This window comes from Loxodonta africana, chromosome 4 (assembly GCF_030014295.1).
Source record: "Loxodonta africana isolate mLoxAfr1 chromosome 4, mLoxAfr1.hap2, whole genome shotgun sequence".
Lineage (NCBI taxonomy): Eukaryota > Metazoa > Chordata > Mammalia > Proboscidea > Elephantidae > Loxodonta > Loxodonta africana.
The window spans coordinates 191,022,666-191,050,383 of NC_087345.1; the positions used below are offsets into that span (position 1 = coordinate 191,022,666).

General features: G+C 39.3%; 1 protein-coding gene across 1 annotated transcript in view; it reads right to left on the minus strand.

Moving 5' to 3' along the window:
* The window catches only part of CCDC7 (coiled-coil domain containing 7), a 415,568-nt gene that overhangs the window by 138,222 nt on the left and 249,628 nt on the right, over positions 1-27,718 (minus strand). The window contains exons 25-26 of the mRNA XM_064285199.1: positions 22,502-22,612; positions 18,107-18,217 (exon numbers count right to left, since the gene is read on the minus strand). Of these exons, the coding sequence (XP_064141269.1) occupies positions 18,107-18,217; positions 22,502-22,612 (222 nt within the window). The remainder of the gene's footprint in view (positions 1-18,106; positions 18,218-22,501; positions 22,613-27,718) is intronic.

Below are 27,718 nucleotides of genomic sequence, written 5' to 3' on the forward strand. Positions count from 1 at the left end.
CCACTGTGTCAACCCACCTTGTTGAGGGTCTTCCTTGTTTCCACTGACCCTGTACGTTGTCAAGCACGATGTCCTTCTCAAGGGACTGATACCTCCTGACAACATGGCCAAAGTATGTAAGATGTGGTCTCACCATCCTTGCTTCCAAGGAGCATTCTGGTTGTACTTCTTCCAAGACAGATTTCTTCGTTCTTTTGGCAGTCCATGGTATATTCAATATTCCTTGCCAACACCACAATTCAAAGGCGTCAATTCTTTGGTCTTCCTTATTCATTGTCCAGCTTTCACATGCATATGATGCAATTGAAAATACCATGGCTTGGGTCAGGCGCACCTTAGTCTTCAAGGTGACATCTTCACTTTTCAACACTTTAAAGAGGTCCTTTGCAGCAGATTTATCCAATGCAATGCATCGTTTGATTTCTTGACTGCTGCTTCTATGGCTATTGATTGTGGATCCCAGTAAAATGAAATCCTTGACAACTTCAATCTTTTCTCCATTTATCATGATGTTGCTCATTGGTCCAGTTGTGAGGATTTTTGTTTTCTCTGTGCTGAGGTGCAATCCATACTGAAGGCTGTGGTCTTTGATCTTCATTAGTAAGTGCTTCAAGGCCTCTTCACTTTCAGCAAGCAAGGTTGTGTCATCTGCATTATGCGGGTTGTTAACAAGTGTTCCTCCGATCCTGATGCCCTGTTCTTCATATAATCCAGCTTCTCAGATTATTTGCTCAGCATACAGATTGAACAGGTAGAGTGAAAGGATAAAACTCTGACCACACCTTTCCTGACTTTAAACCAATCAGTATCCCCTTGTTCTGCCCAGACAACTGCCTCTTGATCTATGTAAAGATTCCTCATGAGCACAATTAAATGTTCTGGGATTCCCACTCTTCACAATGTTATCCATAATTTGTTATGATGCACACAGTTGAATGCCTTTGCATAGTCAATAAAACACAGGTAGACATCCTTCTGGTATTCTCTGCCCTCAGCCAGGATCCATCTGACATCAGCAATGATATCCCTGGTTCTCTGTCCCCTTCTGAAACTAGCCTGAATTTCTGGCAGTTCCCTGTTGATATACTGCTGCAGCCGTTTTTGAATGATCTTCAGCAAAATTTTGCTTACGTGTGATATTAATGATATTGTTCTATAACTTCCGCATTCGGTTGGATCACCTTTCTTGGGAATAGGCATAAATATGGATCTCTTCCAGTCAGTTGGCCAGCAAGCTGTCTTCTGTATTTCTTGGCATAGATGAGTGAGCACCTCCAGTATTGCATCCATTTGTTGAAACATCTCAACTGATATTCTGTCAATTCCTGGAGCCTTGTTTTCTGCCAATGCCTTCAGAGCAGCTTGAACTTCTTGCTTCAGTAGCATTGGTTCCTGATCATATGCTACCTCTTGAAATGGTTGAACATCAACTAATTCTTTTTGGCCTAATGACTCTGTGTATTTCTTCCATCTTCTTTTGATGCTTCCTGTGTTATTTAATATTTTCCCCCATAGAATCCTTCACTATTGCAACTCAAGGCTTGAATTTTTTCCTTCCACTAGTATATCTACATTCCCTCTCAGTCATCAATCGGTGGAAAGCGGTGACCTGGAAATACTACCACTCCCAGAGGAAACACTATCCTTCCACTATATGTATGACATCCTCTTGGTGAGCCCAGACAAGGACACCACCAACAAATAGTGAACATCTGATGACATACACACAGCTACATTGCTACACCATCAATAATGATAAGGTCCAAGCAGTTAGCAATCAGTTGAAAATTTTAAGCATGGTCCTGAAAGGAGCACAAAGTCTTATCCCCTAGACAACAATTAGCACAAATATGCCCACTCTGCATAAACAAAAAGGATGACCAGCAACGGTAGAACTATTCACTAATGGCACTCTTACATTCCCCACATTGGTATATTGATTGTACCATCTACTGGGTTACCGGAAAGACTACTATATTTTAGTGTAGTTCCAAATAGCAGGATCTCTGGAAGGCCCTCCAACAGGCTACAGAGAATGCCTTTCCACTGGTCCCCAGTAATCCACTTTTATAGTTTGAGTTAAAGGTATCAGGTCTCAGTTTAGTGGTTAAAGCCTATGGCAGAAGCATAATGCTACAGGTCAAAAAAACTCATTGGACTATTGAACTAGTTGCTTGTAGTCATCTGAAAGGTACATCCTCTTTAAGAGATAGATATTGGCCTGTTATTGCACCTTGGTGGATACTAACTGCAAGACCCATGGTAGTGGAATAGCCTTACGACCAGCAATTCCAACCAAACAGTAACAAAGCTTTTGCTTTAGTTCACTAGTTACCTAAGGGTATTCAAAATTTAGGTCAAAGTGTAAAATTCCTATTGAATATATGCTCAAATATAGATCTAGGAACAAAGCAAAATAGATCTTCTGATGAGTTTAAAATATTTTTTAGCTATCAATAATTATTATACTTACATTTGAGTTTTTCCTCTCTAAAAGTGTTTTGCTTGTTTACTTTTTGCATTTGGTTTTTTGACTTTGAATCTTGTTTCTCAAGAAAAAGATATTCATCCGGTACTTCATCAGGAGCTGCATAAAGACCTGCATTTCATCCATTAAATAGATAAAAACAGATCTATTCTGAAATCTTTGGTTTCAAAATTATAGGAAAGGTATAGCAACTGTACATATATAAGTACAAAGTATATAAGCAATTTTCTCTTATTTTATACTTATAAGAAAAATACTATATGCATCATGGGATATGAAGATTGTGAGGACAGTTTGGATGGGAGTATGTAAATTCTATCTCAATTCTAAAAAAAAAAAATATATATATCTAGGCATCAAAAATATGTTAAACTCTAGTTTTCATAAATTCATGCATATTCATACAACCAAACAATAATAATATACATACACAAGGTTATTCATTAAAGGTTTATTTCCAATTGCAAAACATTCAAAAGCATCTAAGTGTTCAATCAAAGCAGACTTATTGATAAACTAAGCTATATAAAGTACGACATAGAATAAGCCATGGTACATATAATGTGGTACAAAAAAAATCCATTGTCATTGATTCACTTCCAACTAATACTGACCCTATAAGACACTGTAAAATGTCCCCATAGGGGTTCCAAGGCTATAATCTTTTACAGAAGCAGGCTGCCACATCTTCCTACCATGGTGTGGCTGTTGGGTTCAATTCCCCGCCCTTTTGGTTTGCAGTCAAGTGCGTAACCACTTCACCAACAGGGCTTCTAATAATGCGGTATAAACAGCAATAAATGAATGAAAAAGATCTCCATAAACTGGCAGAGGGATTTCCAGGAAATAATGAAAAAGAGGATGATATATAGTATGGTACTATTTGGTTAATAAAGAAGGGGAAATAAGAAAAAGAAAATCTACACAAGGGAATACCTTCACAAATGAAATACAGGGAAGATAAACAAGAAGACAATATAGTTGGTTACGTACAAAGGGAGAAGAGGGGACTGGGAAAATAAAAGGGTGAGGGCATCACGGCAAGGAATGATACTTATCTAAGTATGCCATTTTGCATATTTTTACTTTTAAATGTACAATGATGTTATATATATAATAAAAAAAATTTAGAACATTAAAGATAAGCTAGGGGAACTAAAACTGAAAGCAAACTTAGCAAATTAATCAGCTGGGGAAAAAGAAGCTCTAATCCAAAAACAGGGCCCTAGATGGCACAAAGGATTTCTGATCAACTGTTGACCTGGAAGTTAAAGGTTAGCAGTTCAAACCACCCAGCAGTACCACAGTAGAAAAATCCTGGTAATCTGCTTCGATTAACATCACAGTGAAGAAAACCCTATGGAGCAGTTCTACTCTGTAACACAAGGGGTTGCAATGGGTCAGACTGACTCATGGCAACTAACAACAACGAATCCAAGAAACTCATTAATAATGTATGTGATACATACACTTAGTTCTCAGCAGAGTAGGGGATGTTTTGCAAACAACTATGAAATCTTTTGAGTAAGTTTATGGTTGTAATTGCATCAGCTAAGCATATCTGAAACAATTTTAGAAGCTGTCTATTTTCCGTTCAATTCTAATCAGTGTTTGCTTCATATATTTTTTTTTAATATTAGGTGCAAATATATTCATAATTGTTATATCCTCTCGATGAATTTTATCATTTTATAATGTACTTATTTGTCTCTTATAATAGATTTTCAGTTAAAGTCTACTGTCTGATATGAACATACCCTCACAGCTCTCTTTGATATGGATTGAACTGTGTCCCCCAAAAATATGCGTTGTAAATCCTAATTTCTGCCTGTGATTATAATCCAGTTTGTAAATGGGTTGTGTTTGTTACGTTAACAAGGTAGAATTAGGTTATGTCAGTGAGGACTGTTGTTTTTGTTGTTGTTATGTGCCATCCAGTCGATTCCAACTCATAGAGACCCTAAGTGCAACAGAATGAAATGCTGCTTGGTCCTGCCCCATCCTCACAATCATTGTTATGTTTGAGCCCATTGTTGAAGCCACTGTGTCAATCTATCTCTTGACTGTCTTCCTCTTTTTCCCTGACCCTCTACTTTACCAAGCATGATGTCCTTCTCCAGGGACTTGTCCCTCCTGAGAACATGTTGAAAGTACCTGAGACGAAGTCTTGCCATTCTCACTTCTGAGGAGCATTCTGGCTGTACTTCTTCCAGACACATTTGTTTGTTCTTGTGCCAGTCCACGGTATATTCAACATTCTTCACCAACACCATAATTCAAAAGCATAAATTCAGTCTTCCTTATTCATTGTCCAGGTTTCACATGCATATGAGGCAACTGAACATACCATGACTTGGGTCAGGTGCACCTTGGTCCTTAAAGTGACATCTTTGCTTTTTAACATTTCAAAGAGGTCTTTTGCAGCATATTTGCCCAATGCAATGTGTCTTTTGATTTCTTGACTGCTTCTTTCATGGGTGTTGTTTGTGGATCCAAGTAAAATTAAATCTTTGACAACTTCAATATTTTCTCCACTTATAAGGTTGCTCATTGATCCAGTTGTGAGGATTTTTGTTTTCTTTATGTTGAGGTGTTATCCATACTGAAGGCCATGGTCTTTGATCTTCATAAGTAAAGTGCTTCAACTCCTCTTCACCTTCATTCAGTAAGCAAGGTTGTGTCATCTGTGTATTGCAGGCTGATGCATGTTCTTCTTCATATAGTCCAGTTTCTCAGATTATCTGCTCAGCGTACAGACTGAATAAATATGTTGAAAGGATACAACCCAGATGCATAACTTTCCTGACTTTAAATCTTGCAGTATCCCTTTGTTCTCTACAAATGACTCCCTCTTGATCTATGTACTCATGAGCACAATGAAATGTTCTGGAAAACTCATTCTTTGCAATGTTAACCATAATCTATTATGATCTATACAGTCAAATGCCTTTGCATAGTCAATAAAGCACAGGTAAACATCTTTCTGTTATTCTCTGCTTTCAGCTGACAGCAACAATGATACTGCTTATTCCCCAGCCTCTTCTGAATCTAGCTTGAATTTCTCAGTTTCATGTGGATGCACTATTGCAAGTGCTCTTGAATGATTTTCAGTAAAATTTTACTTGCACGTGATATTAAAAATATTGTTAGATAATTTTTTCATTTTGTTGGATCACCTTTCTTTGAATGGGCATGAATATGGATCTCTTCCAGTCATTTGGCCAGTTAGCTATCTTCCAAATTTCTTGGTATACATGTGTGAGCACCTCCAGTGCTGTATTCATTTACTGAAATATCTCAAATGTTATTCCATCAATTCCTGGAGGCTTGTTTTTTACCAGTGCCTTCAGTACAGCTTGGGCTTCTTTCCTCAGTACCATCAGTTGGTAATTACATTATACCTCCTGAAATGGTTGAACGTGGATAAATTTTTTTTTAATTTTTATTGTGCTGTAAGTGAAAGTTTACAAATCAAGTCAATCTCTCATACAAGAATTTATATACATCTTGCTGTGTGCTACTAGTTGCTCTCCACCTAACAAGACAGCACACTCCTTCCCTCCACTCTCTTATTTGTGTCCACTCGGGAAATGTCTGACAATCTCTGCCCTCTCATCTTCCCTACAGACAGGAGATGCCAACATAGTCTCACGTGTCTGCTTGATCCAAGAAGCTCACTCTTCACCAGTATCATTTTCTACCCCGTAGTCCAGTCCAATGCCTGTCTGAAGAGTTGGCTTTGGGAATGGATCGTGCCTTGGACTAACAGAAGGTCTGGGGACCATGACCTCCAGGGTCCTTATAGTCTCAGTCAAACCATTAAGTCTGGTCTTTTTATGAGAATTTGGGGTCTGCATTCCACTGCTCTCCTGCTCCCTCAGGGGTTCTCTGTTGCGTTCCCTCTCAGGGCAATCATTGGTTGTAGCCGGGTACCATCTAGTTCTTCTGGTCCCAGGTTAATCTAGTCTCTGGTTTATGCGGCCTTTTCTCTCTATTTGGGCTCATAATTACCTTGTCTCTTTGGTGTTCTTCGTTCTCCTTTGCTCCAGGCGGGTTGAGACCAATTGATGCGTCTTAGATGGCCGCTTGCTAGCATTTAAGACCCCACTCTCCAAAGTGGGATGCAGAACGTTTTCTTAAAAGATTTTATTATGCCAATTGACTTAGATGTCCCCTGAAACCATGGTCCCTAAACCCCCTTAGCTATGTCGGCCTTCAGTTTATTCAGGAAACTTCTTTGCTTTTGGTTTAGTCAGGTTGTGCTGACCTCTCCTGTATTGTCTTTCCCTTCACCTAAAATAGTTCTTATCTTCTATTTAATTAGTGAAAACCCCTCTCTCTCCCTCCCTCCCAACCCCCCGTAACCATCAAAGAATATTTTCTCCTCCGTTTAAACTATTGCTTGAGTCTTTATAATAGTGATTTCATACAACATTGTCCTTTTGAAACTGACTAATTTCACTCAGCATGATGCCTTCCAGGTTCCTTCATTTTATGAAATGTTTCACGCATCCATCATTGTTCTTTCTTGATGTGTAGTATTCCATTCTGTGAATATACCATAATTTATTTATCCATTCATCCATTGATGGGCACCTTGGTTGCTTCCATCTTTCTGCTGTTGTAAACAGTGCTGCAATGAACATGGGTGTGCATATATCTGTTCGTGTAAAGGCTCTTATTTCTCTAGGATATATTCCAAGGAGCGAGATTGCTGGATTGTATGGTAGTTCTATCACTAGTTTTTTTAAAGAAGCACCAAATTGATTTCCAAAGTGGCCGTACCATTTTACGTTCCCACCAGCAGTATATAAGTGTACCAGTCCCTTCTCAACCTCTCCAACATTTATTATTTTGTGTTTTCTGGATTAATGCCAGCCTTGTTGGAGTGAGATGGAATCTCATTGTAGTTTTGATTTGAATTTCTCTAATGGCTAAAGATTGTGAGCATTTCCTCATGTATCTGTTAGCTACCTAAATGTCTTCTTTAGCGAAGTGTCTGTTTATATCCTTTGCCCATTTTTTAATTGGGTTATTTGTCTTTTTGTAGTTGAGTTCTTGCAGTATCATGAATAGATTTTAGAGATCAGGTGCTGATCGGGAATGTCATAGCTAAAAACTTTTTCCCAGTCTGTAGGTAATCTTTTTACTGTTTTGGTGAAGTGTTTTAGGTGTTTAATTTTAAGGAGTTCCTAGTTAGGTAGTTTTTCTTCTGATTTATTAGTAATGATTTTTATACCATTTATGCAATGTATTAGGGCTCCTAGCATTGTCCCTATTTTTTTTCCATGATCTTTATCATTTTGGATATTATATTTAGGTCTTTGATCCAGTTTGAGCTCGTTTTTGTGCATGGTGTGAGGTATGGTTCTTGTTTCATTTTTTTGCAGATGGATATCCAGTTATGCCAGCATAGTTTGTTAAAAAGACTACCTTTTCCCCATTTAACTGAATTTATGGCTTTGTCAAATATTAGTTTCTCATATGTGGATGGATTTAATCTGGATCCTCAATTCTGTTCCATTGGTCTACATATCTGTTGTTATACCAGTACGAGGCTGTTTTGACTGCTGTGGTAGTAAAATAGCTTCTAAAATCAGTTAGAGTGAGGCCTCCCACTTTGTTCTTCTTTTTCAGTAATGCTTTACTTCTCCAGGGTCTCTTTCCCTTCCATATGAAGTTGGTGATTTGTTTCTCTATCGCACTAAAAAACGTCATTGGAATTTGGATTGGAATTGCATTGTATCTATAGATCGCCTTTGGTAGAATATACATTTCTACAATGTTAAGTCTTCCTATCCATGAACAAGGTATGTTTTTTCACTTACATAGGTCTCTTTTGGTTTCCTGTAGTAACGTCTTGTAGTTTTCTTTGGATAGGTCTTTTACATCTCTGGTGAGATTTATTCCTAAGTATTTTATCTTCTTGGGGGCTACTGTAAATGGTATAGATTTGGTGATTTCCTCTTCGATGTTCTTTTTGTTGGCATAGAGGAATCCAACTGATTTTTGTATGTTTATATTGTATCCTGATCCTCTGCTGAACTCTTTTATTAGTTTCAGTAGTTTTCTTGAGGATTCTTTAGGGTTTTCTGTGTATAAGATCATGTCATCTGCAAATAGAGATACTTTTATTTCTTCCTTACAAATCTGGATGCCCTTTATTTCTTTATCTAGCCTGATTGCTCTGGCTAGGTCCTCCAGTACAATGTGGAATAAGAGTGGTGATAAAGGGCATCCTTGTCCAGTTCCCAGTCTCAAGGGGACTCTCTCCACTTACGTTGATGTTGGCTGTTGGCTTTTTATAAATGCCCTTTATTATTTGAGGAATTTTCCTTCTATTCCTATTTTGCTGAGAGTTTTTATCATGAATGGGTGTTGAACTTTGTCAAATGCCTTTTCTGCATCAATTGATAAAATCATGTGATTCTTGCCTTTTGTTTTATTTATATGATGGATTACATTCATTGTTTTTCTAATGTTCAACCATCCCTGCATACCTGGTATGAATCCCACTTGGTCATGGTGAATTATTTTTCTTTTTATATGTTGTTGAATTCTATTGGCTAGAATTTTGTTGAGCATTTTTCCAACCGTGTTCATGAGGGATGTAGGTCTGTGATTTTCTTTTTTTGTGGCATGTTTAGCTGGTTTTGGTGTCAGGGATGTGCTGGCTTCATAGAATGGGTTAGGTAGTATTTCATCCTTTTCTATGCTCTGAAATACCTTTAGTAGTAGTGGTGTTAACTCTTCTCTGGAAGTTTGGTAGAACTCTGCAGTGAAGTCGTCTGGGCCAGGGTTTTTTTTTGTTGGGTGTTTTTTTATTACCTTTTCAATCTCTTCTTTTGTTATGGGTGTATTTAGTTGTTCTACCTCTGTTTGTGTTAGTTTATGTTGGTAGTGTTTTTAGGGATTCATTCATTTCTTCTAGGCTTTCAAATTTGTTAGAGTGTAATTTTTCATAGTAATCTGATACGATTCTTTTAATTTCAGTTGGGTCTGTTGTAATATCACCTATCTCATTTCTTATTCAGGTTATTTGCCCCCTCTCCTTTTGTCAGTTTGGGCAATAGTTCATCAATTTTTTAAATTTTTTCAAAGAATCAGCTCTTGGTCTTGTTAACTCTTTCGATTTTTTTTCTGTTCTCTATTCCCTTTAATTCTGCTCTAATTTTTATTATCTGCTTTATTCTGGTGCCTGAGGGTTTCTTTTGTTGCTCTCTTTCTATTTGTTCAAGTTGTAGGGATAATTCTTTGATTTTGGCCCTTTCTTCCTTTGTATTTGTGCATTTACTGATATAAATTGACCTCTGAGCACTGCTTTTGCTGTGTCCCAAAGGTTCTGATAGGAAGTATTTTCATTCTCATTGGACTCTATGACTTTCTTTATTCCATCCTTAATGTCTTCTATAACCTAGTCATTTTTGAGCAGGGTATTGTTCAATTTCCCAAATGTTTGATTTCTTTTCTCTGCTTTTTCTGTTACTGGTTTCTACTTTTATGGCCCTTGGTCAGAGAAGGTGCTTTGTAATATTTCAATGTTTTGGATTCTGCAAAGCCTTGCTTTATGACCTGATATGTGGTCCATTCTAGAGAATGTTCCATGTGCACTAGAAAAGAAAGTATACTTGGTTGCCGTTGGGTCAAGTGTTCTGTATATGTCTATGAGGTCAAGTCGGTTGTTTGTGGCATTTAGATCTTCCATTTCCTTGTTGAGCTTCTTTCTGGATGTCCTGTCCTTCACTGAAAGTGGTGTGTTGAAGTCTCCTGCTATAATTGTGGAGCTGTCTATCTCACTTTTCAATGCCATTGGAGTTTGTTTTATATATCTTGCAGCCCTGTCATTGGACACATAAATATTTAGTATGGTTATATCCTCCTGGTATATTGTCCCTTTAATCATTATATAGTGTCCTGGCTTATCCTTTGTGGTAGATTTAACTTTAAAGTCTATTTTTTCAGAAATTAATATTGCCACTCCTGCTCTTTTGATTGTTGTTTGCTTGATATATTTTTTTCCATTCTTTCAGTTTTTGTTGTTTCTCTAAGTCTAAAATGTGTCCCTTGTAGGCAACATATAAATGAATCATGTTTTTTTTATCCATTCTGCCACTCTCTGTCTTTTTATTGGTGCATTTATTCCATTTACATTCAGCATAGTTATGGGTATGTATGAGTTTAGTGCTGTCATTTTGATGTCTTTTTGTGTGTGTTGTTGACAGTTTGTTTTCCCACTTAATTTTTGGGGGCTGAGTAGTTTATACATTGTCTTTTCCTCTTATTTGTTGTTGATTTTGTTTCTGCTCAGTCTCTATTTTTTTCTTGTATTTTAATTTGGTGAGTAGTATTGTTAGTCTCCTTTGTGGTTGCCTTAATATTTACCCCTATTTTTCTAAGTTTAAACATAACTTTTATTTATTTATATCACCTTGTCTTCCTCTCCATATGAGAGATCTATGGCTACATTTCTTAGTCCCTCATTATTGTTTTAATGTTGTCTTCTTTTACATAATAACATTGCTGTTTCTCTTTTTTGAGCATTTTTTTATTTTGATTTATTTTTGTGATTTCCTGTCTGGGTTGACATCTGATTGCTCTGTTCAGTGGTCTAGTCTTGGGTTGATACCTGATATTATTGATTTTCTAACCAAAAAACTCCCTTTAGTATTTCTTGTAGTTTTCATTTGGTTTTTATGAATTCCCTAAACTTCTGTCTATCTGCAAATGTCTGAATTTCACCCTCATACTTGAGAGACAGTTTTGCTGGATATATGATTCTTGTGTAGCAATTTTTTTTCCTTCAGCACTTTATATAAGTCATCCCATTGTCTTCTTGCTTGCATGGTTTCTGCCAAGTAGCCCTAGCTTATTCTCATTACTTGTAGGAGACTTTCTGTTTACCCCTAGCTGTTCTTAAAATTCTCTCTTTATCTTTGGTTTTGGCAAGTTTGATTATAATATGTCTTGGTGACTTTCTTTTAACATCTACTTTATGTGGAGTTCGATGAGCATCTTGGATAGCTATATTCTCATCTTTCACGATATCAGGCAAGTTTCCTCCAACAAATCTTCAACAATTCTCTCCATACTTTCTGTTTTTCTTCCCTTTTCTGGTACTCCAATCACTCGTAGGTTATTTCTCTTGATACAGTCCCACTGGATTCTTAGGGTTTCTTTGTTTTTTTAAATTCTTTTATCTGATTTTTTTTCAAATATACTGGTGTCAAGTGCTTTATCTTCTGTCTCACCAATTCTGCCTTCCACTTGTTCAGTTCTGCTCCTCTGACTTTCTATTGAGCTGTCTAATTCTGTAATTTTATTGTTAATCTTCTGAATTTCTGATTGCTGTCTCTCTATGGATTCTTGCACCTTATTAAATTTTTCATCATGATCTTGAATAACCTTTTTAATTTCTTCAACTGCTTTATCTGTATGTTCCTTGGCTTGTTCTGTGTATTGTCTGATCTCCTTCCTGTTGTCTTGAAGAGTTCTGTATATTAACCTTTTGTATTCTGTATCTATAATTTCAGGAAAAACCTTCTTCCAGAAGATCCCTTGATTCTTTGTTTTGAGAGCTTGTTGAAGCAATCATGGTCTGCTTCTTTATGTGATTTGATGTTGACTGTTGTCTCCAAGCCATCTATAAGTTATTGTGTTAGTTTATTTTATGTTTGCTTGCTGTATCCTGGCTTCTTGCTTTGTTTTGTTTTGATGTGCCCAAATGGATTGCTTGAGTGAGCTACCTTGATTATTTTCACCTTTGAAGTTCTGATGTCCTGTCACCAGGTGGCTGGAGATGTTTTCATGTATATCAGTTTAGGAGTCCATTCACTTTTCTTGAATGGATTCATCTCAGGTGTCCAGGTAGCTGGTCTTAAAGTGTGTGGTCCTATGGTCTTAGGGGGGTAGCGGTGATTGGTGTAGGTACAGGTATCTGGTTGCACCTGTGGTTCACACTCTGAACAAGGCAGGGGACTGATAACCATCCCCCGAGTGTCTGTGAGGAAAGTGTGTCCCTGTTCCCTAGAGCATACAGGTGGTTGGGCTCTGCAGGTGGACCATGGGCACCCAGTGCTTTTGGTTGTAAGGATTGGGAGGTACCAGTTATCCTTGGACCCCTGTCATGGGTGGTTCAGTGACCTGAGTGGAGCCACCATCCTTAGGTCTCTGATATGGGTAGGTGAGGACACTGTTTAATAGGCAAAGCAATGTCAAACATCAAACACCCACCTATCCACTGCACAGCTGAAACAGTTGCAGTCTGCCAGCAAAGGCCTATTCTCCTGAAATAGGCCCACACAGGTCCATGCAGGGGGAAAGGTATTCAAAGTCCATGGACCTTTTATGCCTGGACAGGAGCCGCTTCTGTCCTAAGCTCCCCAGGTTAGTGGAGCTGGCAAATTATCTTTTCCCCCAGTCGTGAATTTATTCCTTCTCCAAGGCCGTGAGAATGTATCAGAATGCTCAGCAGGACCTATCTCAGGCCCAGGGAAATCAATAGCCACTAAAGCCGACTTGGAGGTAGGGGGCAAGGTAAAATATATGCAAGTACTTAGCTTTTGCCAAGAGTGTCATTCTTCTCTGATTCCGTAGGTGTGGGTAGGCTGTGCGGCTGGTTGTTTCTCCCTAGGAAACTGTGGTCAAATGCTACCACCAGCCTGCCGCATCCGCTCCCAAGAATGGTGCCTGCAGGATCCTAGTAATTTAGGCCTGGTAACTCCTCTCCGCTTCTGAACTGCCTCTCCCTCTCCCTGCTGCTTGGTCAGTTTTCTAACTTTGCCTTTCATGTTCGCAGGTCCTAACCCAGTGCCCCCAAGTTGATTCCGACTCATAGCCACCCTGTAGGGCAGGGTAGAACTGCCCCATAGAGTTTCCAAGGAGCACCTGGCAGATTCGAACTGCTGGCCCTTTGGTTAGCAGCCGTAGCACTTAACCACTACAACACCAGGATTTCCATCACGGCTCCTAGCTTGTCAGAAATATAATCGTTTCCCTTGTTTTTTCAGGTCTTTGTTGTAAGAAGCATCTGGCTATTCTGCCATCTTGGCCCCACCTCATGTGGACAAATTCTTTTTGGGACAGTGACTCTTTGTATTCCTTCCAGCTCCTTCTGATGCTTTCTGTGTCATTTAGTATTTTGTCCTCAGTGTAGTTGTTGTTAGATGCCATTAAGTCTGTTCGAACTCATAGTGACCTGTGATGGTTATGGTTGTGTGTCAACTTGACTGGGCCATGATTCTCAGTGGTTTGGTATGATACAATGACTTCCACAATGAGATTTGATATAATGTGATCATTTCCGTGACGGGATCTGCCGTGAGTAGCCAATCAGTTGAAAGGGAGTTTCCTTGAGAGTGTGGCCTACACTGAATATAAATAGACATTCTGGCAAGACTGTAAAGCTTTTGCTCATTCTTGATTCTGCAGCTGGCTCCTATTCATCTGGCCTCCAGTTCTTGGACTTGAGCTAGCAGCTTACCTGTGGACTTGTCCTCCTATTTTTGGATTCATCGATCTTCACAGCCTGTGAGCAAAAGCCCTGCTCTCTGACCTGCCGACCTTTGGCTCACCAGCTCCTGCAACTATATGCATCAGGAGAAGCCTCTATCCTCACCCACGGATGTGGGATGTTCCAGCCTCTACAACTGCATAAGTCATTTCCTTGATATAAATCTCTCTCTATATATATATACTTAAACACTTCACTGGTTTTATGAGAACCCAGCCTAAAACACAACTCTATTGTACAACAGAACAAAACACTGCATGGTCCTGCACCATCCTCACAATCTCTGTTATGCTTAAGCCTGTTGTTGCACTGTGCCAATCCATCTCATTGAGGGTCTTCCTCTTTTTCACTGACCCTGTACTTTACCAAGCATGATGTCCTTCTCCAGGGACTGGTCCCTCCTCATAACACGTCCAAAGATGTGCGATGAAGTCTTGCCATCCTTGCTTCTAATGCACATTCTGGCTGTGCTTCTTCCAAGACACATTTGGTCATTCCTCTGGCAGTCCATTGTATACTCAATATTCTTTGCCAACGCCATAATTCTAAGGCATGGATTCTCATTCTTTCTTCCTTATTCACTGTCCAGCTTTCACATGCATATTAGGCAATTGAAAACACTATGACTTGGGTCAGGCACACCTTTGTCCTTAAAGTAACATATTTGCTTTTTTACACTTAAAAGAGATCATTTGCAGCATTTTTGGCCCTACAGTGGGGTTTCTTCAATACATCGTTTGATTTCTTGACTGCTGCTTCCGTGGCCGTTGTTGTAGATCCAACTTAAATATCGCGACTCGAGTCTTGAATTTTTTTCTTGACTTCTTTCAGCTTGACAAATGCTGAGCATGTCCTTCCCTTTTGGTTTTTGAACTTCAGGTCTTTGCATATTTCATTATAATATTTTACTTTGTCTTCTTAAGCCTCCCTTTGAAATCTCTTCTGCTCTTTTACTTCATCATTTCTTTCATTCTAGTGGTTATGAACTCTCTTAGTTCTAATTATCTGGAAATATCTTAATTTTGCCCTCATTCTTTAAGCACCGTTTTGCAATTATAGTATTCTTGGTTCACAGTTCTTTTCTTTCAGTATTTTACATATGTCATTCCTTTGCCTTCTTTCTTTTGGGGTTTCTGAGGAGAAATCAGCACTTAATGTCATTGGGGACTATTTGCTTCTCTCTTTTTGGTGTCCGGATTCTCTCTTTAGTTTTTGAGAACTGGATTATATTGTATCTCAGTGTGAATTTCCTTGGGCTAATCCAACTTGCAGTTCACTGCACTTCCTGGAGTTGTAGATTATATCCTTTATCAGATTTGGAAAGTTTTCTGCCATTATTTCTTCAAATATTCTTTCTGTCCCTTCCCTCTCTCATTCTTCTTAGATTCCCAAGATGCTTATGTTAATTCACTTGATGGTGTCCCACACTTCCATTAGGACTTATCTCTTGCTGCTCCTCAGTCTTCATAATTTTAAATAACATCTTCTAGTTACTGACCCTTCTTCTGCCAGCTAATAGATGTTGTTAGGTACATCTAAATAGGTTTTTTTTTTTTTTCAGTTCCAGTTATTGTGTCTTTCAGTTCCAGTATTTCTGTTTGGTTTCTTTTATACTATCTCTTTATTTGAAGGAGCCCTGGTGATGCAATTGTTACACCCTCAGATGCTAATCGAAGGGTTGGTGGTTAAAACTCACCAGCAGCTCTGTGGGAGTAAAGACCTGGCAGTCTGCTCCCGTAAAGATTACAGCCTAGGAAACCATATAGGGCAGCTCTACCCTGTCCTATAGGGTCACTCTGAGTCAGAATCAACTCACTGGCCCGCAACAACAACAACATCCCCTTATTTATATTCTCAATTTGTTCATGCATGATTTTCCAGATATCCTTTCATTATTTTTCTGTTTTCCTTTAGTCCCTGAGCTTGTTTAATATTGTTGCATTATATTTTTCCAATCTGTACATTATATATATAAAAAAAAACATTATATAGGCTTCCATAAATACAATTTTTCTTGTTCACATGAATGAGCCATCCTTTACGGTTTCTCTGTGTGCATTAGGATTTGTTGTTGAATCTGGGATGCTAGAATTTTACTCAATTATCCCAAATATACAATGTTTTTGACAGTGTTAATTAATGAAAGAAAATCTTAGATAGGTATAACCTTCTGAATTTGCCTAACACTCCCCCTCTTTCTCTGTGATATCTCCATTTCAGGCTACCCCTACATTTTAGTCTTTCAGCAACTCCCAGACCGACCAAAAAACATACTAATCAACCTTCTCAGACTTTACTCTTTGATTTCCACTCCCTCCTATCCTCTGTGAGGGCTCCCATTCTGACCACACCAAGGTTTCAGACCATTAACAGCTCCCAAATCAATCAGAAAGCATGTACTTTTTGAACCACTGTCAATCAGATATAGACAATGGTCCTTGGTTGGCGCTCTCTGCTCCACTCTGTAAGGGCTCCATTACTGGCCAGACCAATAATTCAGTCTTTTCAGGCCACTTCCAATTCAGTCAGAATACCTAAAAGCAGAGTTCACTACCAATATCTGTCCCATTTATTTCAGAGCCAGAGATACAGGCCCTTCCTAGTACATGGGAGAGCTGTGTGGGAGCAGGTGTAGCTGAGGCTCTGCTGCAGTTGTCCTTTTGCTGTAGAGGAGAGGGAGGGGAGGGAAAGATCCAGCAGTCCGTCTGGAAGATCTGTTAGAAATATCTGTCCTATTTACCTCAGAGCTAGAGTTTGGGTTCTCTCTTAGTGCACTGGAGAGCCGTGGGTCCATTAAGGTTGTGAATGTGGCTCTACTGCGGCTGTCCATCTGCCACCAGGAGGGAGAGGAGCAGGGATACTCTGAACAATCCATCCGGAAGCTCTGCCAGGGACATCTGTCCTATATACCTTGGGGTCCCAGTGGCACAGTGGTTAAGCGCTTGGCTGCTAACTGAAAGTTCAGCAACTTGAATCCACCAGCAGCTCCATGAAAGAAGGATGTGACAGTCTGCTTTGGTATAGATTACAACTTTGGAAATCCTATGGAGCAGGTCTGCTCTGTCCTATAAGGAGGCTACGAGTCAGAATAAACTTAATGACAACAGGCGTTTTTAATACCTTGAAACTAGAGATTGGGGCCCCTCTTAGCACAAAGGACAGCTGTGGTCAATTGGAGCTTTGACTGCAGTTCTGTGGAGCCATATGTTGCTGTGCCAAGAAAGGGAGAGGTGGAGACAGTGAAAAAGAGATTGTTCTACCCCTTCTGTCCTTATTTTACTTTGTGACTCCTTGCTGTCATTTTTGGCCACCTTTTCAAAGTTCTCAAAGGGCCAAGTCACACTTCTAGTTGTTTTCCTGCTGTTCATATGGGGAGGTCAGGATCCGAGCCCTGTTCATAATGCCATTTCCAAGAATTACTCCCCCACCCCCATGCAGTATTCTTGATGGTACTCAACAGTAGAATTACAAGAAAGGCTGTAAACAAAAGCATGCCCTGGTGGCCCTCCACAGGGCACCCAAGTTCCCTTCTCCTTGGTCCCACCAGTCAATACTTTTTGGTTTTCTTACTAGCTTCAGCAATCTCCCAGTTCATCAACTGACCCTTATGCAGAGGTGCCCATTGGACTTTTGAACCTCTAACCTCCAAAATCAGTTAACAGAACAATTGAGAGATAATTATTGGCTTGGTATTGTGCCTTCTGCCAAAACCCAGGTTTTGACAGAAGGGCAACTATCTGGAAACCCTCGTTGCATAGTGGCTAAGAGCTATGGCTGCTAACCAAAAGGTTGGCAGTTTGAATCCACCAGCCGTTTCTTGGAAACCCTATGGAGCAGTTCTACTCTGTGCTATAGGGTCACTATGAGTTGGAATCGACTTGATTGCAACGGGATTGTGCCTTAGTGGATACTGAACACTTGATTCATGTCCATGAAATAGTTTTAATACCAGAAATTTCAACCAAAAGGTATCTATATTTTATACTTTAGGTCAAAGCATAAAATCGCTATAAAATATATGTTTAAATACATGTTCCTGAGTTAAAAATATTTTCTGATGAGTTTAACTTAAAGTAATCCAAAAAGCTAGTAATAATTATTATACTTACTGTGGCGTTTTTCCCCTGTGGAAGTTCTTTGTTCCTTTACTTGTATTTGTATTTTTGATACAGAATCTTGATCCTCAACCGAAATTTTTTCACCTGGTTCATCATTCTGAGCTATATAAAGAAATGCATTTAGACCACCAAATAGAAAAACAGATCTATTGTGAAATCTCTAGATTTCAAATTTATAACAAGTACACAGCAGCATTTTCTCTCATTTTTATGAAGTTATAAGGAAAATTACTATGTGCTATATCTACTGTGAAAAATGAGAAGACTGCTAATGGGTAGTTTTGAAACTGGCTCTTTATTTCATAATTTGGTGCTATTCCTAGCATCAAATATGTTTTATATTTATCTCTAGTTTTCACAAGTTAGTCATACTTTAAATTAATACATATTCATAGACCCAACCATGAAAATGATTATGCAGAAGGTCAGCCTTTATAGCATTACTCATAACTGCAAAATACTGGAAATCACCTAAATATTCAAGTATAGGGAACTGGTTGAATAAACTAAGGTGTACATGACAAACTATGACGTAGTTAAACTGTAGTATATAATGTGGTACAAATAGCTGTAATAAAAATGAAATTTGTCTCCATAAACATGTAATGACTTCAAAAAATAAAGTGAAAAAAAAAACTGAAAGAGAAGATATATAGAATGCTATCATTTGGGTAAGAAAGAAGGGTAAGAATAAAAAAGAGAGAGAGACAGAAATACGGAGACACTTACTTTCCAAAATTAAATACAGAAAAAGTTTTACCAGAAAACAATGTAGTTGGCTACCTTTCAGAGGAGAAGGGGAGGACTTGGGGAGGCAAGGCAAGGGATACAGGAGGGAAAAACACTTCTCTAACTATACTTTTTTCCATATTATTTACTTTTGGAAGTAGGTTAATATTCTACATATTCCAAAAAATAGTATTAAATCAATAAAGAAGGGGAGTTAAACAGAAAAAAAACAAAACAAAAAAAAAAACAAATGAACCTAATGAAGGAGAAAAAAAAAAAAACACTGGTCTAATTAACTGATGAATATAGTAGCATACCTATGCCCTCAGTCTTGGGCAAGAATGTGGGTGGTAGGACTGCGAACAAATCAGGAAACCTTTTTAATAGGTTTTTATTTTTTTGTAGTGGTATGAGCTAAGAAATTCTGAAATAATTTTAGAAGCATTATAGTATTGAGCAATACTAAATGTGTTGATCTTGTTCAAAGCCGGGATCACACTATGGAAGAAAGGATATACACATATGATATGGAGAAAGGCAAGAAAGCTTGGTGGGGATGAACTGGAACTGAGATGCCAAAGAGAATTCATCATTTCTAAAATATCTCTCTGCATGTATATGTGCACATACTTATGTATGTAGGCATATGTGTGTATGAATATGTGTATATGCATTTGTCTATACTGGGGAGTCCAGACCCAGGTAAAATACTATTTGTGATCATTTAGTCCTGACTATAGGTAATGACAAAGGTTTTACTATCAGGCTTCATGGGTGAAAGCTTCCCTCCCTACACCAAACTTGATGCATAGGCACTTCATTGCAGTGTCTGGAGAGGGTGAGAGTCAAGGCTAAGGACTCCAATCCAGCCTCTAATGCCTATCTGCACTGCTAGGCCAGGTGCTTCCTTTCAAAGGCTTCTTTATTGGGAGGGATGGGGGAAGGAGAGAGGGTACTTGGCTGAAACACTGTTCAGGAGCCTTCCATGAAACCAACCTGTAAGCCTTTTACTATGTATTCAGTATATTTGCACTCTTAGTCCTTGTCCCTCTCACTCCACTTGTCCCGCAGGTCTGTAACAGTGGACATGCCTTTTATTTGCGGCTCCCTTGGTAGTAAGATGATCCACTTATCTTCTCTGATACATCTGACCTTTGCACAGTACCAATCCATAGGAGAAAAGGGAAAATTGGTGGAACAGGTGGCCTTTCCTTTGAGCCTTTTCCTTATACTGCAGCATTAAATGAACAAAGGCTAAATTGTTAATTTCAGTTTGGTTCCTTATCTTAATCGACTACGTCAACATCTGGAAGATTACTCTCTCACAAATTGGCTTAGTGAGGAGGGTAGTCAATTAAGCCCACTGTTGTTGTTGGGTTGTCATTACCTTGTTGTTAGGTGCCATCGAGTCAGTTCCAACTCATAGTGACCCCATGCATAACAGAATGAAACATTGCCTGGTCCTGTGCCATCCTGACAATAATAGGTATGTTTGAGCCCATTGTCGCAGCCACTGTGTCAATCCATCTCATTGAGGGTCTTCCTTTTTTTCACTGACCCTTTACTTTACCAAGCATGATGTCCTTCTCCAGGGACTCATCCTTCCTCATAACATGTCCAAAATACATGAGACAAAGTCTTGCCACCCTTGCTTCTAAGGAGCATTCTGGCTGTATTTCTTCCAAGACAGATTTGTTCATTCTTCTGGCAGTCCACGGTATGTTCAATATTCTTTGTGAATACCATAATTCAAATGTGTCAATTTTTCTTTGGTCTTCCTTTTTTGTTGTACAGTTTTTGCATGCCTATGAGGTGATTGAAAATATCATAGCTTGAGTCAGGTGCAGCTTAGTCCTCAAAGTGATATCTTTGCTTTGTAACACTTCAAAAAGGTCTTTTGAAGAGGATTTGCCCAAGGCTGTACTTGGTTTCTTGACTGCTCCTTCCATGGGCATTGATGGTGGATCCAAGTAAAATGAAATCCTTGACAACTTCAATATTTTCTCCATTTATTGTGATGTCACTTGGTCCTGTTCTGAGGACTTTTGTTTTCTTTACATTGAGGTGAAATCCATACTGAAGGCTGTAGTCTTTGATCTTCATCAGTAAGTGCTTCCAGTCCTCTTTACCTTCAGCAAGCAAGTCCGTGTCATCTGCATAATGCAGGTTGTTAATAAGTCTTCCGCCAATCCGGATGCATTGTTCTTCCTACAGTACACCTTCTTCCTAGCATGTTGTGTCCCCAAAACATCATCAATTGCCAGCAGAAGAAAAAGAAATATCTGCCCTCACTTCTGATCTTAAGGAAGCCAAATTCTCCGTGAGACTACTGCTCTATGCAATACCCCCATCTGACTTGTTCACAAGGTCGTGGGTGCTTGAAGACTCACCATTAATTAAAGGTACTCAATGTCACTGTGTTGCATTTGGCACTGGTGGTATTGGACATTCTGACTGTCACAGAGGCTATTGACCAAGCTGAGAGAACTTCATATATAACAAATGACATCACAAATGCCTTTGTCAGTATCCCTTTCCATTTGAATAATAAGAATCAGTTTGCCTTTATATGAAATGGGTTGCAGTACGTTATTAACGTCTTTCCACAGCACACATAAATTTCCCAACTGTCAGTCATTGGTGAGTGACCTGGAAAAAGTACCACTCCCAGAGGTAGTACTAGCCTTCTACTATATGGATGACATCTAGGTAGGCTCAGACAAGGGCACCACCAACAATAACTGGGCATCTCTATGAACCACATGAGCCAACACAACTGGACCGTTAATAAAGACAAAGTACAAGCACTTAGTAGTCAAGGTAAATTTCGAAGAATGGTCTAGGAAGGAACATAAAGTTGTATTCCCTCTCTGCTAATAAATAAAAATGATGACCAGTGATTGGCAGGACTAAACATTAATGGCATTCACACATTCCCCATGTTGGAATACTGACCAAACCCATCTATTGGATAACCAGAAAGGCTACTACCTTTTAGTGTGGTCCCAACTAACAGGAACTTGCGGAGACCCTAACAGGCTAGTCAGGTCACCCATCCACCAGTCTCCACTAATCCATATTTGCCATCTGAGTTAAAGGTCTCATAAGCTCTCAATTCCACAACTGGATCCTATGGTAGGACATTGATACAGGTCAGAGAAACCCAATGCACTTTTGAACCAGTCATCTTGTGAGTTATCCAAAAGGCATACTCCCTTTGACAGACAATTATTGGCCCGTTATCAGGCCTTGGCGTATAGTGAGTTCAAGACCCATGGCCATGAAATAGTGTTATGACCAGTACCAACAACCAAACGGTATCAGTACATTTGCTTTTGTTTGCTAGTTACCTAAGAGTATTCACAATGTAGGTCAAAGTTTTAAATTTGTATAAACTATGTGGCATAGTGGTTAAGAGCTACAGCTGCTGAACAAAAGGTCGGCAGTTCAAATTCACCAGGTGCTCCTTGGAAACTCTGTAGGGCAGTTCTACTCTGTCCTGTAGGGTCGCTGAGTCAGAATTGACTCGACGGCTACAGATTTTGTTTGTTTGTTTTTTCGGTATATGCTCAAATACATATTCAGTAACAAAACAACAAGGTATTATGACGAGTTTAATTTAAAATATTTTTAGCTATCTATCATTTTTGTACTTACTATAGAGTTTTTCCTCTCTGGAAGTGATTTGCTTTTCTACTTTCATTTGGGTGTCTGACACTGAATCCTGATTCTCAAGCATAAGATTTTCATCTGGTACTTCATCAAGAGCTACAAAAAGAGATGCATTTAGTCCACTAAATAGAAAAACAGATCTATTCTGAAATCTAGATTTTAAATTTATAGCAAGTGCATAATTGTACAACTGTACAGAAATTTTCTCTCACTTTATAAAATTAAAAGAAAACTACCATATTACAAGATGTGACACAAAAATTGTGAGTATGATTTTAGTGGGTTTCTGCCAAACATATCTCACTTCATAAATATTGCTAGGCATCAAATATATTTTATATTAATCTGTACTTTCCATACCTTAATACATATTCATAGACCAAATAATGAAAATACATATGCACAAGATTATTATAGCATAATTTGTAATTATAAAATATTCAGAACAATATAAGTGTTCAAGCATAGCAGATTGATTGGATAAACTAGGCTATATAACATAAAATATGGTATATAATAAACTCTGATATACAGTGTGATACAAACAGCTGTAAAGGAATGAAAAAGCCGTCTATAAATTTGCACAGATGAATTCCCAGTAGATAATGTTAAATGAAAAACAAAAAGAGAAAAAAAAAAGATTTATAATATGCTACCTTTTGATTAAGAAAGAGAAATAGGAAAAAAAATACAGATAGAAAGAAACAGAGAGATACTTTCCTTCCTTCATGAAATATAAAAGGAAAGGTAAACCAGAAAACAACATAATTGATTACCCTCAAGAGGGGAAGAGGACTGATGAAAGCACAGGTAGGGGTAATATGGCAAGGAATGATAATTCTCTGAGTATGCCTATTGCATGGTTTTTACTTTAACAAGTAGATTAATATTCTACATATTACAATAATTAAATCAATAAGGATAAGAAAGGGAACTAAAACTGAAAGCAAATTTAACAAATGAACCAACAGAGAAAAAGAAAAAAGCACTAATCCAAAAAACTCATGAATACAGCATGTGATATATACCTTCAGTCTTCAGCACGGAAAAAACAGCCATTTCCAAGATAGTAAAGACTGACTAGCCTGGACAGCAACATGAAGTTGGTAATGGGGTACTCTCTCCTTCATGATCCAGGGAAAGGTCTTCTGAAAAATGTCTCTGGGTCTGGTTACTCAATAATGAGATCACAGAGTATGAGGCTGATGGGCTCCCCATCATAAAACTCATGACACCAAGAGCCAGGCCACAAGGGGCTGATAGGTGGCCCCACTAGGTCCACATGGTGGCAGCCCCTATGACTAATATAAGCACCATTCCCTGCACATTCCAGGGAATCTGGAGATGAATCAGAGAGCCCTGCCAACTTTTATGAAAAATAAAAGAGAGTAGAGATTAGGTAGAGGTCCTCCTGTCCCCAGCGGAGGCCTGAGGCTCTATGACAAGGTCACACTTCATAGATGAGGTGGGAGAAAATTGTACTTCCTAGGCGTTTTGGATATCAGTGCCCATGTGACTATGATCCCCACGTCCCTGGCACACAGGATCACATTAAAAAAGACGATATTTTTTGTCATGGATTGAATTATGCACCCCCAAAAATGCATGTATCTGCTTGGTTAGGCCATGATTCGCAGTATTGTGTGGTTGTCCTCCATCTTGTGATTTATAATTTTATGTTAAGAGGATTAGGGTAGGATTGTAACACCACCCTTACTCAGGTCACCCCCTGATCCAATGTAAAGGAAGTTTCCCTGGTGTGTGGCCTGCGTCACCTTTTATCTCTTAAGAGATAAAAGTAAAGAGACGCAAGCAGAGAGTTGGGTACCTCACACCACCAAGAAAGCAGTGCCGGAAGCAGAGTGTGTCCTTTGGACCTGGGGCCTCTGCATGGAGAAGCTTCTAGTCTGGGGGAAGATTGATGAGAAGGCCGACAAAGAGAGAAAGCCTTCCCGTGGAGCTGACACCCTGAATTTGGATTTTTAGCCTATACTATTGTGAAGAAATAAATTTCTTTTTGTTAAACCCATCCACTTGTGGTATTTCTGTTATAGCAGCACTAGGTGACTAATCTTTTCTTTGAGGTTGGAAGCCAGATTCTAGTTGGGTACCTTTAGGTCCCTACGAACTTCCATTTTTATGGCCCCCACTATTGACTGTATTATTAATATAGATGTATTGTCCAAATGCACCTCAGCTTGCCTTCATCCCTAAGCACTAACGGGAATTACTACAGTTCAGGCCATTTTAGTAAGGTATGTGGAAGACCATGAATTTACCCAACTAATGTGCCTAGCACCATTTTTTCCCAAAGACTGTAATAACTACCTGGGGTAAAAAGGAAATAACTACCTTCATTTCTGATCTTAAGCCAAGATCTCCATGAGACTATTTCTCTGTTCAATAGGTCTGCCTGGCCTGTGTGCAAGGCCTCAGATGCCTCATCATTGATTACAGACATCCAATGTCATAGCACCACCATTGACACTGGCAATACCTAACATTGTGACTGTCACATAGAATATTGCCCAAGTTGAGGAAACTTGGTATGCAGCAGCAATTGACATCACAAATGCTTTATTTAGGAGGTGGAGCCAACATGGCGCTATAGACAGAACGTCAATTCTGGGACACTAAATACCAAATGAAGGAATAAAGAACTTGATCAAGCACCAAATGGAGTAAGAAACTGACAGAGAACAGAGAACAAGGAGAGCTATGGAGTAGCGATCCCTTACCAGCTAATGTGGTCAGGTTCACCATCTTGGACTACAGCCACCAAAGAACACAGACAGAGAGTACAGGAAGGCAAATTTACAGAGCTCCCAACAGGAGACAGAGCACCCGGTAACCAGGGATACATGTTTTCCCACCCCCCACCTTTCTTCTACGTACAAGGCATCTGCTGCTTGTCAATGGGCCATGGTTGCTCGACCAGAAAGGTACCAGCTCACTGCCACCCAGATTTGCCATCTTGGACCTTAGCCACCAAGGGCTGTGGACAGGGAGTACGGGAAGGCAAATAAACAGAGCTCCCAGCAGGAGTCACAATACCTGGTAACCAGGGATACACACTTTCCTACCCCCATCATTCTTCCCTCTACACGGTCTCCATGGCTTTCCATTGGGCCATGGTTGCTTGGTCAGAGAGACACTAGCTCACTGCTACTGGGGTTCACCCCAGTCCCACTGGCCAGCCCCATTAGCACCATTTTTTTAATTTAATTTTGGTTTGTATTTTGAATTTTTTTTTTTTTTTGGCTTTTTTTGTTGCTTCTCTTTCTCCCTTTCTTCCTTTCCTTTCTCCCACCTAGCCCTGTGTGCTGTCCTCTCTGCTTCTTGATGGGCTGTGATTTTTTGGTTTGTTTGCTCTTTTTGTTTGTTTTTTTTTTGGGGGGGGGTGTTTTTTGATATTTTGGGGGGCTTTTTTGTTGCTTTTCTGTCTCCCTTTCATTCCTTTCATTTCTCCCACTCAGTGAGCCTCTTGTGCAATCCCCTCCCCTTAGTGATGGGTTGGTGATTTTTTGGTTTATTTGGGTTTTTTTCTTCTTCTTCTTCTTTTCTGTTTCTTCTGTCCCTCCTTTCCTTTCTCTCACCCACCCAGAACTGTGCACCACCTCCAACCCTTCTGGAGTGGCCATGCTGCACAGCTCGGTTGGAGAGTCACTCTGAGTGACCTCCCCAGGTCTGTGCCACTGTCAGTGCCAGCTCCTTCGGGGCCATTTTGTTTATTTATTTATTGCTAGTTTTCTTGTTTGATGTTGTTGTTATTGTTTGTTCTCTCCCTCTCCCTTCCTTTTCTTTCTCCCATCCACCCAGCCCCATGCACTGCCTTCAAATTCTTGGCAGGTTGTGCTGTACCATTCAGCTGGAAAGCCTCTGGCACAAGGCCTCCACGGATCTGCACTGTCCCACAGGCCAGCTCCCTTGGTGCCATATTTTTTAAAATTTGTCTCTATCTTTCCCCTTCTCCTTTTCCTTCTCCCTCCAGCCTAGGCCCTGCACTACCTCCACCCCTTCCCGGTAGGTTGTAATGTGCCACACAGTAAGAGAGACATCAGCTTGCCACCACCCCAATTCCACATTTCCCTGACATCCAGCTCCCTCATGACCATATTTTTGTTGTTGTTGTTGTTATCTTTTTATTATTTATTTATTTTTATTTGTTTATTTAATTGTTGGTTTCTTCTCTTTCTTTCTCTTTTTTCATTTCCTTTCTCCTGCCCACCTACCCCTGTGTGCCACCCATTCCCCTTCTCTACAGGCTAAACCACACCACTTGGCTAGAGAGCCACCAGCACACAGCCTTGCCAGGCCAGCCCTGTCCCAACCCATTGAATGCTACTGCACCACCATTTTATTTACTTTTTTATTTTTATTTTTTTACTTCATTTTTGCTTTTTTTATTTTTTCTTTTTGGTTTTGTTTTTCTCTCTTCTTTTCACATGCACACTTAGCTCTGCACATCACATCCTCTCCTTTCCCTCATGCCTATCTGCACTGGGCTCTGAGCATCACACCCCTAAGCAGTGCCAACATGGTCTCCCAGCCCCTGCCCTACACTGCCCCACAACCCTACCTATCATCCCCAGTTCATGCTGCAAACTACTCATTCCTGCCCATTACCCCCACTGGACCAGCTCTGCTGCACCATAGCTGAGTGACCAGCCCTGCTCACCTGAAGAAGGTGGTGAGAAGTATTGTGTCCACAGGTGAGCAAGCAACAAAACACACCCAGCCTGCCTGTCCAGACATAACTGAATTAAAAAAAAAAAGATGAAACAAAGAAATCTATAATCAATAAATGAAGAAAATTAATCCTGAATGCCCCCAGAGACAGCAGACAACATCAAAACCTACCAAAAAAAAAAAAAAAAGGCAGAAAAGTGTGGTTCCACAACATGACCAACATAAAACACCAGATGACCTTCTGCTAGAAGAAAAGGCACTGGAACTACCTGACATGGAATTCAAAACTCTAATATTCAGGGTTCTTCAATAGATGAAGGAAAATGCAGACGAAAATAAGGCAAAAAATAGACAAAATCATGGAAAAGACAGACAAAACAATGGAAGAATTCTGGAAAATAATGCAGGAACAAAATGTCAAAATAAATTAAAAAAAAACTAGAAATCACACAAAAACAGCAATTAGAAATACAAGAGATAATAAGATTTCAGAAATGGATACTGCAAAAGGTG